We start from the raw sequence: 17771 nt of genomic DNA, 5'->3' as shown, positions 1-17771 counted from the left end.
ATACGAGATCCCTGGGACTAATCTCATCTTCATATGTTGCTACCTACTGTTCCTATCACCCTAGACCTCTAGTAGCCAACCAACTCATGATCTTTAAAAACTGATCTACCTCCTTCCTCTCATCCCATGATATTTTCTATGGTGCCTTATATGTCCTAAATGTTTGGATTTCCAATGCAGCTGTTAGATAGCATGTTGCATCTTAAGTACTTGAAGGCAGTCCCAATGTTTTGGGGTTTTGTTTTTTTTATCTTACATGTTTGTAGCTACTGTGCTCTACCTCATGCACCTGAATGCAATTCTAAATCTTCTGTAACATGCTATGCACTCTGCTAGTTGGAAAAACATGAAATAAATTATGATGATGATAGTGCTTTGCTTGCTCTATGTACCACTATCTTTTGCTGTTACCTCATTTTTTCCATTTAATTGCCTAAGGCCAGCCATCCCTCTGTCATGCTGCTGTCATGCAGCTCTTGCTTGGTCAGTTCTGCTGCCAGTGGTTCCCCCAGGCCTTATGTGAATCCAAGAATCATGAGGGGACAGTGGTAGGTCAGTTGTACAATCAGCTAGTTCTGATGGTGACAATGCTACTGTATGTGCCTTCTGAAAGACTGTACATAACCATAGACATTAACACATAAAAGTCTGTCTCTCTGACAGGAGTCTCAGGGTAGAGTCCCTGTAGCTCAGGGGGTCCTGGGGCAGAGGATCTCTAGCTTAGGATCCAGGGTTTGGGTACCCCCAATGCTTAGCCCAATTTCTTATGCTGGTAAATGTAACTTCTGGGTCATAGGTGAAATAAAGTTAGCTCATATTTCTGGAGCTAGTGTTAAGTCTATGGTGCTGGGATTGCATGATCCCGGACCTGGTTCCCGGGAGGGGTGGTCCACTTTGGAATGCGGAGTCTCAAATCTAGGACTGTGGGTCTGGGCACATCACTGGCACATCACCATGACTAATACTAGCCCCAGAAATTTGAATTAACTTTATTCTGTATGATATAGGAGTTACATTTCCAACATGAAGAAAACATGAGTTAAGCCTTCAGGGTTTTAATGTACTTCCATGCACTGGGAAGTAATAGCTAACACCTTTATTAACATGGAGAAGCACTAATTCGTGCATAAATATTTACTCCCATTTCCGCACACACTTGTGTGCACAAAAATCCTTATTAAACTGTGCGCAAAGCTATGAGCACAAAAGCGGGACTAAGCATGTGTGCTCAGCCTAGCACACCTTATTACATCTATCTCAAGCTGCTTTGGTTTTGATAGTGTCTGGGGTGGGGTGAGGGGGCAGGGACCCCTGCGAGTGATTAGAGACAGTGGTTTATCAACAGTGCATCACATTGACCCACTCCAATGGAAGGTTCCAAAATTTGCAATCCATAGTTCAGAAAGAAGATTGTAGACAAAATCTCAGTTTCTGAAGTTCTACTTTAATAGGAGAATACAGGCTGAAATGTTTTTGGTGAATCTGGCGAACAAAGTTTTAAAAAAAATTCAGTCAATTTGAAATTTGCCTGGTTTGATGTTGGCCTTGAGTTATTTGAATACCTAGCTCTTTTTAACTGTGTAACAGGATAAGGGGGATGCGGGGGGCTCTCCAGAAGAGAGTCCAGAGGAGTTGAAGTTGTGTCTTTTAAATTAAAGCTGTTGCACTGTGTTCCAATATTACATGTCCGAGCTTGTTTCCCAGCCTCTGCAGTACATACCAAACACTTCATTATCCTCTACAGGTTCCTGGGCACGCTCGGCTTTTGCTTCTGGACTTGCTTTCTCCTCTTCTTCCCCTGTGTTAGGTTTAGTACTCTGGAATACAGAAGCACTCAGTAAGTTACACCTTAATGCACTTTGTTAACTATCAGTAAGACCTGGCAAAGGAGATGAGCTGCACATCTGCAATCTGGGCACTTTTGCTTGCAGTATATGGTATAGTGATACTGCAGCTCAAGACAGTCAAATAACTGTCAAAATAAGCATCAGCTACACAAAGTGAGCCAACAATATTTAGATACCAGACTAGCCAAAGTCATTGTGGTGTTATATGCCAACATAAAATAGTCTTTTATGCAAGTACTGGGACTTTACAACTCAGAGAATATTTTACAATTTTATGTTGGCACATGATGACACTATAATGATAAAATTCATCAGCAGTGAAATTCTGCACGATGCCAACCGATAGATAATTTGTTGCCTTTGGTTCGTACAGTACTTACGGTAAATATTTTTGGCCCACCTTCTGTGTGTTAATTATATACTTATTGGAATGTGATAAATTTCACTCATATTTATTGTGAAAATAAGCGATCAGTCAATTTCTGCACAGAATACATGCTACTGCACATACTAGAAATTCTGTACATTCACAGGTCACATATCCCAATGAGTGGAAAAGCCACAAGTAAGGCATCTGTCTTTTTTTTTTGGCATAGTTTACATCTTCCTACATCTTCAGAACATACACACTAGTTGCTGCTTCATGATCAGAGAATAAAACTTTACTTTTAATACACACAGAATATATATATATATATATATATATATATATATATATATATACACACCGGTATATATATATATATATACACTGTATAGAAATATTTTACAAGTTCCTCAAAATTCACTCTGAGGCTACTTCCCCTCTCTAGCTAAGACCTGTTATCTTCAAACTGGTTTCCAACTCATTCTATTTTTACTTCAAGTGTATTCTTGATGAAAACATTGACAAATTTAGAGGAAGAATCTATCCATTTGCTATAAAGTGCAATCACATATCCCAAATGTGTGACTATGGAGATCTTTTTGCCTTTGGCAAAAGGGAACATAACAGTATATATATGCTGCCAGAATTTCCAGGCTGGAATCATTTTCCTTGACAAAGAGATTAGTGAGGAAGATTAAATTCTTTCCTTGAGTCCTGCTAGACCAGTCATCACGTATGGGATATTCCCCCTCCACAGCTGAGCCAGAGGACACACCTCCTTTATGATCTCACTCTGATCTATAAAGGGAGGCGTGGTCTTGGATCTTAGATTCAATTGCTAAAGTGCCAACTTGTCCCTTTCCCATAGCCTGAGAGCAGTAATCACCATTAAATGGGCCTGCAAGCCACTTTTTTCCTAAGTGGTTATATTGCTCTCTTTTTTTGGATTACATAGAAATATAGAAATGATGGCAGAAAAAGACCAAATGGCCCATCCAGTCTGCCCAGCAAGCTCCCAAATTTATTTTCCCATACTTATCTGTTTCACTGACCAACAAGTTCAGGGCCCTTGTTGGTAACTGTTTGATTTGAATTTTCTGCCACTCCCTGCCGTTGATGCAGAGAGTAATGTTGGAGTTGCATCAAAGGTAAATCATAAGGCTTAATGGTTAAGGGTAGTAAACCCACCGCATCAAGCAAGTTACCTCGATGCTTTTTTACCCAGACTGCACAGATCAATGCCTTGTTGGATGTTGTCTGAAAGTAAATCCTCTTTTCCACATTTCCTCCTGCTGTTGAAGAAGAGAGCAACGCTGTATATGCATTCAAAGTGAAGTATCAGGCTCTTTGGTTTAGGGTAGTAACCGCCGCATTAAGCAAGCTACCCCCACGTTTATTTGTTTACCCAGACTATGTAGTTCAGTCCTTGTTGGTTGTTGTCTGAATGCAAATCCTCTTTTCCACATTTCCCCTTGCCGTTGAAGCAGAGCGCAATGTTGGAGTTGCATTAACCATGTGAAGGCTTATTGAGTAAGGGTAGTAATCACCAAGTAGTAGTCATCACATTCCCTCCCCTCCCCTCCCTCTCCCTCCCCTCCCCCCCTCCCCTCCTCTCCCCCCCTCTCCCCTCCTCTCCCCTCCCCTATTTATTTAGTTATTGATCTGTTTATTTATTTATTATTTATTTATTTATTTATTATTTATTTATTTATTATTATTTATTTATTATTTATTATTTATTTATTATTTGTTATTTAGTTATTGATCTCCCCTCCCCTCCTCTCCCCCCCTCCCCTCCCCTCCCTCCCCTATTTATTTAGTTATTGATCTGTTACTATGTTCTAGGTTACACAATGTTCCTTGTAAAGGCTTTGCCTATATATATCCTTGTTTTAAGTTATCTGTAAACCGGCACGATGTGCAAACGGTTGCCGGTATATAAAATTAAATAAATAAAATAAATAAATAAAAAAAAATTCCAGCAAGCCACCCCCATAGCTCTTCTCTTCATTCCCATCCTCTAGCCTTTATGGATCCACAGTGTTTATCCCATGTTCTTTTGAATTCCTTCACAGTTTTAGTCTTTATCACTTCCTCCAGAAGGGTGTTCCAGGCATCCACCACCCTCTTTGTGAAGAAATGCTTCCTGACATTCGTTCTAAGTCTTCCTCCCTGGATTTTCAAATCATGACCCCTAGTCCTGCTGATTTTTTTCCAACGGAAAAGGTTTTTTGTTGACCATGGATCATTAAAACCTTTCAAGTATCTGAAAGTCTGTTTCATATCACCCCTGCTCCTCTTCTCCTCCAGGGTATACATATTTAGGTTCTTCAATCTCTCCTCGTAAGTCATCAATCTCTCCTCAGCATGCTGAGCAAACATGAAGGGAAGGACATGGGGAAGGAGGAGAGAGGACATAAAACAGTGTTGCTTACCTGTAACAGATGTTCTCACAGGACAGCAGGATGTTAGTCCTCACATATGGGTGACATCACAGGATGGAGCCCAATCATGGAACACTTTTGTCAAAGTTTCTAGAACTTTGACTGGCACCTGCTGGGCATGCCCAGCACAGCACCATCCCTGCATCCAGCAGGGGTCCCCCCCCTTCAGTCTCGTCTTATAGTAAAAAGTACGGGCAAAAAATAAAACAAGAAAATGTAATCGAACCCAACTCCGTGGGGTGGCGGGCGGGTTTCTTGAGGACTAACATCCTGCTGTCCTGTGAGAACACCTGTTACAGGTAAGCAACTCTGCTTTCTCACAGGACAAGCAGGATGGTAGTCCTCACATATGGGTGAGTAGCGAGCTGAGGATGCCCGAGTAATACACCAAATGCTCCCAAAAGATGTGCAACAGGCACAACAACAGGGGTGGAATTTGGTAAGGAGGGCATCCTAAAACCCTGGACGGGTTGGTGGAAAGATGTTGGGTAGTTAAACTGAAAACAAGTTGCGTAGAACAAACTGGCCAAGGATGAAATCTTGTCTGCCAGCCTTATCTAAGCAATAATGGGCTGCGAAGGTATGGAGAGAACTCCAGGTAGCAGCCTTACAAATATCAGCAAGCTGCACCGAACGGAGGTGCGCTACTGATGTTGCCATGGCCCTGATAAGAGTGTGCTTTCACATGGTCTTGCAGCGGAGTGCCTGCTTGCTGGTAGCAAAACTAAATACAGTCTGCTAACCAGGAGGAGAGGGTTGAAAGAAACAAACAATTGAGTGGATTTCCTGTGGGTCGATGTGTGGTCTAGATAGAAGGCTAGGGCATGTTTGCAGTCCAAGGAATGCAGAGCCTGTTCTCCTGGGTTAGAATGGGGCCTGGGAAAAAAGGTAGGTAGCATGGATTGATTAATATGAAATTCCGATACTACCTTCGGTAAAAACATAGGGTGAGTGCGGAGCACTACCCTGTCATGCAGAATTTTAGTGTAAGGCGGGTAGGTAACTAAAGCCTGCAACTCACTAACTCTGCGAGCGGAGGTAATAGCGAGAAGAAAAACAACTTTCCAGGTGAGATAACTGAGATCACAAGAGTAGAGAGGCTCAAACGGAGGTTTCATGAGCTGCCCCAAAACTACGTTAAGGTCCCAAGCAGGGGCCGGAGGGCGCAGTGGAGGTTTTAAGTGGAGTCTCTCATGAAGCGTGTTACTAAGGGTTGTGTTGAAATAGCGACATCTCCCACGCCCTTATGAAACATGGCTATTGTACTGACATGCACCCTGATGAGGAAGTTTTCAGGCCTGACTGACAGGTGCCAAAGATAGTCCAGAAACCTCACTGTGGAACAGGTGAAGGGGTCTATGGACATGGAAGTGCACCAGACCGTAAACCTCTTCTATTTGGAACGATAAGGCCTTCTTGTGGAAGGCTTTCCTGAAGCTACCAGGACTCAGGACACTGACTCTGAATGGTTAAGAGGTTGGAGTATTAACCTTTCAACATCCAGGCCATCAGGGTAGGGCCTGGAGGTTGGGGTGGCGAAGGCACCAGTTGTTCTGAGTTATGAGAAACTGATCGTTTCCCAGAGGAAATGTGCCGGTGCACTGAGAGGTCCTGGAGGATCGGGAATCACACCTGGCATGGCCAGTGAGGGGCTATTAGAATCATCACGCCCTTGTCCCACCACAACTTCACGAGAGTCTTCGATATGAGTGGAAGTGGAGGGTATGCATAGAGGATACCGCTGGCCCACGAGAGAGCGAAAGCTTCCCTTGGTTGCGAGTGGTAGTTGCGAATTAGAGAGCAGAAGTTTTCTACTTTGCGGATGTGGACTGATGCAAAGAGGTCTATGTGAGGGTAACCCCCAATGCTGGAATAATGTGTCTGCTACCGTGGGGTTGAAAGACCACTCGTGCGGATGAAATGTGCGACTCAACTTGTCTGCCAACACATTGTCCATGCCCGGCAAGTAGGTGGCTGTAAGGTACATCGAGTTGGAAAGGGCGCACACCCATATCTATGCAGCTTGCTGACACAGGAGGTAGGAGCCCGTTCCCCCTTGCTTGTTGTTGTACCACATCGGCACCTGATTGTCGGTTTGAATCAGGATGGCCTTGTTCGAAAGGCAATCCTGGAAAACCTTGAGGGCATAACTGATTGCCCGAAGCTCCAGGAAATTTATCTGGTGTTTGGCTTCCTCTGGAGGCCAGGTTCCCTTGAACTGTAGATTGCCGACATGAGCACCCCACCCTAGGTTGGAGGCATCTGTCGTCAAGGTAATTTGAGGTTCTGGAGCCTGAAATGGAAGGCCTTGAAGTAGATTTGAGTGTTGTATCCACCAGGCGAGTGATAGACAGAGCTGTGTGGTAACGTGAACAATGCTGGACATTGGCTGACAAGCTTGAATCCACTGGGATTTTAAGCTCCACTGCATTACTCTCATAGCTAGGCGGGCCATCGGAGTGACATGCACCGCGGACGCCATGTGACCCAGCAGTATGAGGAAGTGATGAGCAGTTGAGGATACTCGAGTCTGTAAATGATGCACCAGGGAGGCCAGGGTGAAAGCACAATCCTGAGGGAGGAAGGCTTTCGCCTGTATAGTGTTTAGGTCGGCCCCTATAAAGGATAGGGTTTGGGATGGAACTATCTTGGATTTGGGATAGTTAATTAGAAACCCTAGGGAGATCAGGGTATGGAGAGTGAGACGCAAGGATGCCAATGCAGCTTGTTGAGTCGGAGCCCTTATCAACCAGTCATTGAGATAAGGGTAGACATGGACACCCTGACTCCTGAGGAAGGCTGTGACCACTACGAGGCACTTTGTAAAGACTCATGGAGCGGACGCTAGGCCAAGTGGTAGAACACGGTACTGGAAGTGGCGAGGGCCGACCAGGAATCGCAGGAATTTGCGATAAGATGGAATAATTGATGTGTGTGTATGCGTCTTGGAGATCCAGAGTGCACAGCCAATCCCCTCTTTGTAGAAGAGGAAGTAGAGAACCCAAGGTCACATCCTGAACATCTCCCTTTGTAGATACTTGTTTAGGGTACGAAGGTCCAGGATTGGACAACCGCCACCTGACTTTTTTGGTATGAGAAAATACCGGGAATAAAACCCTTGCCCCTGTTGGGAGAGGGGTACTGGTTCTATTGCCCGGGACTGGAGTAGGGTTAAGACCTCCTGTTCTAGAAGGGGAGAGTGGTTGGACGATCTCCACGTCAGCCGAGGTGGGGAGTCCGCCGGTACAGTCAGGACGTTGAGGTGGAAATCCCTGAGTGACTACCGCAAGCACCCACTGATTGGTGGTGACTGTGTGCCAAATGTTGGTGAAGTGGCACAATTGGCCGCCAACTGGTACAGATGGAAGAGGAGGTTGGCATATGGTCTCCAGGAAGGAGTCAAAACCCTGACGCTGGACCTGGTTGAGGGGCTGGTTGGGCCTTCTGAGACCAGGATTGTCTAGACTGACCTTTTTGATAAGGCTTGGAAGGGCGACCTCGGGAGGCCAGAGGATAATACTTTCTTGGTTTGTAGGCCGGCCTCTTAGAATCTCGCCTGAATATCCTCTTGGAGGTGGACGAGAAGTCAGTAGGCACTGAAGAAAGTTGACGCAGCATTTCATGGTGGTCATTTAGCTGCGCCACAGTCTCCTGGATCTTGTCTCCGAAGAGATTATCACCAGCACAGGGCAGGTCAGCCAACCTGTCCTGCACCTCTGGTCTTAGGTCAGAGGATTTCAACCAGGCCCACCTTCTTGCACTAATTCCCGCTGCAGACACTCTAGAGACAATGTCAAATATGTTGTATGCAGTGTGGACCTCATGTTTGCCCGCATCCAGGCCTTTTTGAGCCAGAACAGTAAGGTCATCCTGGAACTGGTCAGGTAAAGATTCAGCGAAATCCTAGATCTTCTTGAAAAGGTTTCTGTTATACTGGGTCATGTATAACTGGTAAGATGCAATGTGAGAAGCATTGAGCCATAAAAGACCCATCTGCCAAAAGCATCTAGGGATTTTTGTTCTTTCCCTGGAGGTATGGAGGAATGAGGTTTGGAAAGTCATGCCTTTTTCTGGGCTGATTCCACCACCACAGAGTGATGATCCAGTTGAGATTTATGAAAACCAGGAGCTGACTGTACAAGATAGGTGGCATCTGTCTTATGGTTGACAGGTGGAACTGAACCTGGGTGCTCCCAATTCCTCTTTAGAAGATCAATTAGGATTTCATGAATAGGAATAGACATGATTTCCTTAGGGGCATCAAGAAACTGGAGTACTTCCAGCATCTTGTGCCTTGAATTCTTCTGTCTGAAGCTGAAATGGAATTGTCTCAGACATTTCTTTAATAAAGTTAATAAAGGACAGATCCTCTGAAGGAGAACACCTTATCTCTTCAGGAGGAGAAGGCTCTGAAGGGAGATCATCTGTATCCTGGGAAGAATCATCAGTCCAAGGATCATAAGGTGGATCACCAGCTCCCTGAGGATCTTCAGAGGGAAGAAATGGCATTATTCCCAAAGAGCCAGGCCTGGGCATCGATGGCATCGGAAGAGGCACTGATGGCATCAATGATGGCACCGATGGAACCAGCGACATCGATGGATGAGACAGTGGCATAATTCCAGACGGCAGTATGGGTATCAGTGTTTCTTCACCATCCAATGACAAAAGAATCAGCATCGAAGGAAGAGGGCATACCGGTGTCTTTGGTTCCAGCGGTGGGAGGGCACCGATCAACGCATCCAGTCTACCCAATAGTGGTGCGAGCGCCATGGGAATCGGATCGGTGACCGGCTCGGGCACCGGTACTGGCGTTGATGGAAGCTGGAATCCTTGCAGTACTTTCTCGATGGCCTCTTGGATCATCCGATCCAAGTCCTCATGGAAGCCTGGGGCATGTAACCTCGGCTCCGGAGTAGGAGGCAGCACTGGCATAGCCGGAGGTTCCACCGGTAAAAGTGGAGTCACAGCTCCCTACACCAATGAAGGTGGGGAATGCCTCGGTGACCCGGTCACAGAGGAGGATGGGGGCCTTCTCTGGACGGGATTTCTTTGTTGGTGGCTCTGTCAATGCCGATGCAGAGGGCTTGCCTGGATCAGCGGACTGAGCCTTCTGATGCCGGTGTCGACTCTTTTCACGATGTTCTCCTCGGTCCTTTTCCTGAGGCGATGCGGACGAAGTCGACACCTTCGGAGTAGTCTATGCCGGTCGGGCAGCACCAGTGTCCCGCTGCTGGCGAGAGGTCGATGGCACCGGCTCAGATGAAGTCGAAGTGGTTGATGGAGTTGGGAGTTTTGAATGATAAAGAAACTCCATCTTTTCTAAGCGGGCTTTACGGCCCTTCTGCATCATATGGGCACATTTGGTGCAAGTTAGGGTATCATGGCTGGACCCCAGGCACAATACACAAACTCGTGCGGGTGTGTGATGGACATTGTTAGAGGACAATCGGGGCACCGATGAAAACCCGACGCCATGGCTTCGACAAAAATTTAGCCACGGTGCGGTCAATGGCCAGTAAGCCCCGAAGGAAAAACTCGATGGGAATCGACCGCAAACAAGGGTAAGCCTTACCTTTCAACCACAAAGTACAGATATCGATAGGGGGACCCCTATGGGGTAGAATATTTTGTAAATTTTTAAAGAAGTTCCGTGAGGAAAATTCCTGTCAGGAATCTCTAGAGAGCTCCTTAACCCACATGGCTACTGCTGCGCGGAAAAAAAGAGACTAAAGGGGGACCACTGCTGGATGCAGGGTTGGTGCTGTGCTAGTCATGCCCAGTAAGTGCCAAAGTTCTAGAAACTTTGACAAAAGTGTTCTGTGATTGGGCTCCATCCTGTGATGTCACCCACATGTAAGGACTACCGTCCTGCTTGTCCTGTGAGAAGACAGAGTGGTCTTGCAACTCTGACAACCCCCAATAGGGATTCTCTTTTTTTTGTTTTTTCCCTAAGGGCTCTCAGGGGATTTGACCAGATCCAACACTGGGAGAGTGCTCCCACTGGGAAATTGAGCCCCAAGAGGCTGCTGTCCCAGAAGCAACAAGGGCTTGACCAGGCTGGGAGCTACAGCCGCACATGTTTGCAGTTGTCAGAGACTGAGACTACTGGGATTAGGCCAGAACCACATCTCCCTTATAGCCCAGAGTAAGGACATAAAAAATGTGCATCCTCTGTCTCCATCAGCTGTTGAGAGATAAATCCTATACATGATGACTGTCTCTAGCAGGAAGAAAAGGTAGATAAAATTACACTACAGCAATAGACAAGCAAACTTTATAGCATGCTGCATACATTTATTTATCCTGAAACAAAAACAAAAAACAAGGATTCATCCTCTCAGGTTATGGATAAAATTGATGCCATTAACTTCAAAGAAAAGGGTTCTTTGCTCACATGGTAACACCCCTGCTTTACTTGAAAAGAATACTGAACGATAAATATATAGGTCGATATAAAGATGTATTCAGATTTAAGAAAAAGTGAGGATTCAGGAATTCCAGCAGGACACCAGCTCAGGGGAAAGATTTGGTAGCATCAGCTAAGGAAGGCCGCGAGAAGCAGGTCTCTTTTCTGGAATGGTAGTGGCAAGAAAATGAAGGAGGATCTGAGGAGCAGCAGTGGTGACTGGAGGTGTACGTGAAACAGGTGGAGAGAGCAGAAGAAACGGGAAGTAGCACAGCTCAAGAATTAGTGACTGGAGGAGTCTGAGGAATAATGATAGTGGGGGGCCTAAGGTTGTGGTGCCAACGTGAGCCGCCAGTGGTCTTTGGTGAGGAGCACCAATAGCTGTGGATCAGGAAGCCTCAAGAATCCGAGGCAGTTGGAGGTCAGAAGGAGTTTTACCAAGAAGCAGCAGCAGGTGGCAAGGGCATAGGGGGAAGGGGGAAGGGGAGACTACTAATGAACACTGCAGCTCTCAAGCATCTTGGGATACTTGACATCACAAGAGAGGCAACAAGATGGTCGCAAAGCATATGGATGGAGAGGTTTAGTAAAGTAACAAAGAATCCTCCTCACTGAAAACAAAACAAAACAAAACAAAAAAAAAAACCTTGTTTGCAGCTAGTACTAAGGTTACAGTATGTAGAAGGAGTAAAAATGGTACTTCTCCTTTAGGCTACATGAGGTCTAAATACACAAGCACTACTGCTTACTTTTCTCATGAAACAGGAATTATACTGGCAACTATAAATTTGTATTTCCTGACTTCCTCCTGTTAGAAAAACCACAGGAAGGCAAAACCCAACATAACTGAGAGCGTCAACAGAATTCTCTTGCCAACCAATATAAAGAAGGTGACTATTTTTCATTTCTCAGTCGACAATAAAAGGATTATTGTAATAGTTTTGCCAGCAACTGAATTTCATATAATGGAGCCTTGCTGAATGGGTACATTTTGGATGCCAGCTTCACAACAGTATGCTTTATTGCCAAGTTTGGGTAAAAGCTGGATTTGGCAGATAACTCTGAATCATGCTGATTCCTGGGGGGGGGGGGGGGGGGGGGGGGAATCATAAAAAAGCTGGAACAGGAAAAATTCATAACATGTGTAATGGTAATGTATAAATATCTTTTTCCCTAAGATCATCTTTTCTTTCTAATAAACTTCTCTGCTGTAGACTCTGGGGATTGGCACTCCAGGCAGATTCAGTTCCTCCTCAGTGCCTCATGCATGCATTCACACTCACACAACCTCGGGGGTCAGGCACAGCTCCGTAGATACATATGTGCCGAACCTTATCTTTGTCTACACATTTCTGTGTGACATGGCATTTGGGAAGGTGTGTGGTGTCTCCTACATTTGGTTAATATGGGCTCAATAAAGGTGTTTTTTTTTTCTCTCTTTAACAGCTGCTTCTATTTTACTTTGAGGTGCGTGTGCAGTGTCAGGTTATCCTAATGCTGACAACTGTTTTCTATTTTGCTTAGGCTCATCACAACCACCCTAATTTGCTGTGGCTGCTTTGTTTATTTGGCACACAGAGACATACTACAGCCCCTAATATAATATCTCTTTTTATACTCTGGGAAACCTTCTGGGCTTCCTCATGCACTCTTCTTTCCATTTAGAGTGGAAGGGAGTATTCACTCGCATCAGATGGACAGAATGTTAAATCAAGGTAGCTGCTCTAGTTTTATCTGGGGTTGTTTTTTTTTTAAATATTTTGTTATTGTTTTCCTACCAATTAGAGAGCCTATCACCACAGTCACTTAGGAGATGGTCCTTTTCTGATTGGAAAGTGTCATACTTTGCACTTTCTATTAACCTGAAATTCTCAGTAAAAGGCAAATTCTTGAGTAATTTGAAATAGACCAGCTAAATACAGGGAAAGAATGGAACCTGCTATGTGCCGGTATAAATCAAACATCCAAATTCTGCTACAATTCATAAAAAGTAACTAATATGGTAAAGTAATCCACGTTTCGTATGACAATATCTGGTGTATTTCCCAACAACTGCAGGTTTCACCTGTGGTCCTACCTATGGTTCAATGTTTAGTCTAATTTCACAGTAAAAGGGAGATGTTGATAATTCATATATTGCCAAAAGACGACTCTATCAACCCTTGAATTATGCCTTCATTCTGTAGGGTGCAGGTGTTTGCCAATAAATCATACCTGGATTAGCCTAGATTGCTCAATTCCATTTTTCTCCCTGCTCATGACATAAGACAATGTAATGATCAACATTTAATTTCAAGGATAATTAAAAAAAAAAAAAAAAAAAAAAGTTGGACTTCACTATCTTTAAGTGAACAGAAAATGTGAGAGTAAAAATTCTAACCAGAAAATGGAGCAGCTATATTCTGGAAGTTATGCAGTAGGGTGGTAAGATGTTTGCAGTCATATCCATTTTTTCACAAAATGATTTTTAGCATTGCAGAAATGCTTTGTACCTGTATTCAGCTGTGTGTTTCTTTATGATCTGCTATATACCTGGATCCAGTGAAGTACCATTTAAATTCTGAATGTGGCAGGATCTGGATGCTTCCCTTTGAATAAACACTATCCAGACCCAGTGATTCAGCCTGACTCCAAAAGAGTTAGCCTTAATTGTATCTGACAGTGCAATAATGGAAGATGCTAAATTCTTCTGTAAGTCTGCAAATCAAATGTTTTAAAGTCAGCCATTCTTGAAATCTCAAACCACGGAAAACTCTGATGGAAAGCAAGATAATGGCATTCTGTAACAGGAGTAAGCCAAGTAATATGAAGAATAGCTTCTCTCAGTCTGACCCAGCTAAGGAGATTAATTAATAAGAATGATAAAAGATACCCATAGTCCAGGATGGAATATCCTGAGTCCATAATGAGGTCAAACCTAGCATAGAGCCCCACTGGGAAGCATGGTGTTGGTAGCATCGGGTTATAGGGAGGTTTCTCACTGGCAGGGACTGGAGCACTTAGCAGGAAAGAAAGGACAAGGACAGAAAAGCCCTTGAAGAAACCTGCTGCCCTCTGTAAGAAAGCTTGGGGCATTAGTTCCCCTTTTAGCATGAGAATGACTCAAAGCCCACAGCCAAAGCTACAGTGGAGTGGGGCTAAGGAACAAAAAGGTAAGTATCACGTCAGAGCCAGACTTCAAGCCAACCAAAAATCTGTGACATGGCTTGACAACTGCTCTCCGTCAATGCTTCCCAAGGAGCTTGAACAGTTTTGTAAAGAAGAATGCACACCCAAATTTCTCAGTCTTAGAGCAAAGTTGATAGAAACCAAACACAACACACTCACAGCTGTAACTGCTGCCAAAGGTGCTCCTACCAAGTATTGACTTGGGAGTGGATGGATCTCAGTTTAGTTTATACATACAGGGCCGGATTTTAAAAGCCCTGTGCGCGTAAATCCGGCCGGATTTACGCACGCAGGGCACTCGCGCGCTGGCGCGCCTATTTTGCTTCGGGGCTTCGTAAAAGGGGTGGGGAGGGAGCGTGTCTGGGGGTGTGTTCGAGGTCAGGGGCAGGACTGGGGGCGTGGCGCCGGCCCGGGGGTGTGGTCGAGGCCTCCGGACCAGTCCCCGGGTCGGGTGATGGCACCAGCAGCCCGCTGGCACGCACAGATTTACGCCTGCTTTCAGTAGGCGTAAATCTGCCAAAGGTAGGGGGGGGTGACTTAGGTAGGGGAAGGGAGGGAAGGTGCGGGGGGGGGGTGGTGGAAAGAAAGTTCCCTCCAAGGGAGGGAACAGGCCGGGCTCGGCGCGCGCAAGTTGCACAAATGTGCACCCCCTTGCGCGCGCCGACCCTGGATTTTATAAGACGCGCGGCTACGCGCGTATCTTATAAAATCCAGCGTACTTTTGTTCACGCCTGGTGCGCGAACAAAAGTATGTGCTCGCGCAAATTTATAAAAATCTACCCCATATGCTTTACTCCTCAATAAAACATTTTTTGTCTTGAAAAGCATGGAATATGGTGTGTTGACGAGTGGAAAAATGTCATTTAAATGCATGCAAGTCTGATGCAGAAACACCACAAAATGTGAAAAATGATCAGGGGGGTGTAGTCTTTCTGTTGGCACTGTGCATGAATTGATTGAATCTAATAAAATATCAGTTTGCTATACTAAAACTCAGTACTAAAGAATACATTGAAAATTCTACAGGCATTTTTTTGAGAAGAAATACAGAGTTTTACATTAACTCTAGTTGCCAGCATTTTTCCTGTTCCTTATACTGGACTTTAGGAGAACTTTGGTAAGTTGCTTGAAACTGAAACTTAAAGAAACTGATTTTTTGTAGATGGCAGGCATCCAAGTATAACCTGGCCTAAAATAAATTAAGGACTGGCAACCATTTTTGTAATTTTGCAAAAGAACATGAGGTCAGTGGCAGACACGGCACTTTTCATAGTTTAGAGATCATAATGCAGCATAGCTTACCGATGTCCCGCTTTAAAATGAGCTGTCTAAAAGACATTTTGGACAGACATTTATATCAATCACCAGGCAGTCTTAAAGTACTATTGAAAAGCTTACTTTTGTCAAGTCTTCTCAAATAACATGCTGAGGCAACTGAAGATATTAAATACAGAATCCAATCAAGAAAATATCTTGCTGCTAGCGAAGCAATGCAATTTGCCACCAAGTTACGTATAGAGATTGCCCGTTACTATTAGCAAGGATGGTAACTTTTAAACAGGTGTGTGGGCGCACGTGTGCACACGTTTGTCGACCCGTGCCCACTGACACTTCTAATTAACATGCCATACTGGGTCAGACCAAGGGTCCATCAAGCCCAGCATCCTGTTTCCAACAGTGGCCAATCCAGGCCATAAGAACCTGGCAAGTACCCAAACACTAATGCAAATGCCGCTTCTATTACGTAAGTGGGGGAATTTTACAAGGGATGCCATTGCTAGACTGACTTCCCAGTTCAGGGATAGGACTTCCAAAGCCCCCTAGTTGATAGTCTTCCTGCCCCCTCTTAGCCCCAGCCCTTAAAATCCCGCTGACTAGCCTACAATTTTTACTACTTACACGTCATCCACAGCAGAAGTAAATATACTCGGCAGGGGATCCCGGTGTGCATAAGGACGCACAACTATTTACAGGCACATTTCTTAGACAGGCCCCGGCATGCCCACACCCTGCCTCTTTTTAGAAATTTTTCACTTGGCGCGCAGCAGGAGATTCGCGCATCCATGGGTGGCATTTAATATCCGCTCAGCGCACGCTGGCCCAACTTGTACACATATCTCCCATTTTTGGCGTGCGAAGGGCATTTAAAATTCCCCTTAAAGAGTTTACTACCAGAAACAGATGGGACATTTCATTTCCTGTCATAAAAAACCCCAAACATTTTGGGCTTCAAGCTACATTGGTTGAAGATTCTTTTAGTTAACAAATGCCTTGAGTACAAGAACTAGAATAGAATACTAAACTCTTATAGCACTCTATATAGGGCGGGGATAGCGGCTCAACTAAATGTCAAACTCAAACGCTAATGTCCCAGAGGTTTAAGGTAGTATATAAATGTGAATTCACAACATCATATTAAATACTTATTGATGAAAGACCTCATACAAGGCATACATTGATCAATGCTACTTAGCACCAAAGTATACCAACAGTATAATCATGGGTCTGTGATATAACAATCAACTTTTTTTTTCAATTTTTATGCTCAAGTGAGTGTGTGGCCCATTTTAGACCCGTGTTTCATTCTGCATAATAGCACTTAACTTAATGGAGTCGAGTAACGCCAAGAAACATGGTCGTGAGGTCATATCCAAAGCCAAGCCCAAATGCCTTGGCTTTGGATATCCAAAGCCAAATGGGCTTGGCTTTGGATATGACCTCACGACCATGTTTCTTGGCGTTACTCGACTCCATTAAGTTAAGTGCTATTATGCAGAATGAAACACGGGTCTAAAATGGGCCACACACTCACTTGAGCATAAAAATTGAAAAAAAAAGTTGATTGTTATATCACAGACCCATGATTATACTGTTGGTATACTTTGGTGCTAAGTAGCATTGATCAATGTATGCCTTGTATGAGGTCTTTCATCAATAAGTATTTAATATGATGTTGTGAATTCACATTTATATACTACCTTAAACCTCTGGGACATTAGCATTTGACTTTGACATTGAGTACAAGAACAACATAATTGCACAGGCATATTTTAGTTTTTTGTTTTGTGTGTATTTTTAAAGTTGTGTGATTTTATTTTTAACCTTCTGTGCACTGCTTTGGGCGTTCCAACTGTTGGTGCAGGGAGCCGGTATCAAAAAATGTTTTTAAATAAAGAGAATTGGAGGTTTTTTTGGGTTTTTTTAGCAACTTGAACTTTACTGCAAGAAGTTCATTTTACATGCATTATCCTTAAGTTGCATAACACTTTGAAATAAAAAGACTTAAAGGATAATACAAACATGCAAAACCTTTACTGAGGTAGTGAGAACCAGGACCTTTCCTTCTCAGATCCGGGCCAGCAAGCGACACCAACGGCTGCCATGCAAGCCTCCCAGCACCAGCCCATCCCACCACAACTGCGTTATTTATTGTAAGACATGTCAAAGTGAAAGCAATAGAAAAAAAAATATACAAATTGAGGTTTTAATGAACATATTGCAAATCGTTATTTTTGATGTGTATTTAATTATATCTA

At 44.2% G+C, this 17771-nt stretch overlaps 1 protein-coding gene across 6 annotated transcripts in view; it reads right to left on the bottom strand.

The window, feature by feature from the left end:
• The window catches only part of MBP (myelin basic protein), a 459476-nt gene that overhangs the window by 193068 nt on the left and 248637 nt on the right, over positions 1-17771 (bottom strand). For all 6 annotated transcript variants that reach the window (XM_029590845.1, XM_029590844.1, XM_029590841.1 and 3 more), the window contains exon 3: positions 1721-1817. In XM_029590845.1, the coding sequence (XP_029446705.1) occupies positions 1721-1817 (97 nt within the window). The remainder of the gene's footprint in view (positions 1-1720; positions 1818-17771) is intronic.

The sequence above is a fragment of the Rhinatrema bivittatum genome, chromosome 2, assembly GCF_901001135.1.
Source record: "Rhinatrema bivittatum chromosome 2, aRhiBiv1.1, whole genome shotgun sequence".
Lineage (NCBI taxonomy): Eukaryota > Metazoa > Chordata > Amphibia > Gymnophiona > Rhinatrematidae > Rhinatrema > Rhinatrema bivittatum.
This window is presented reverse-complemented; position numbering and strand designations above follow the sequence as displayed.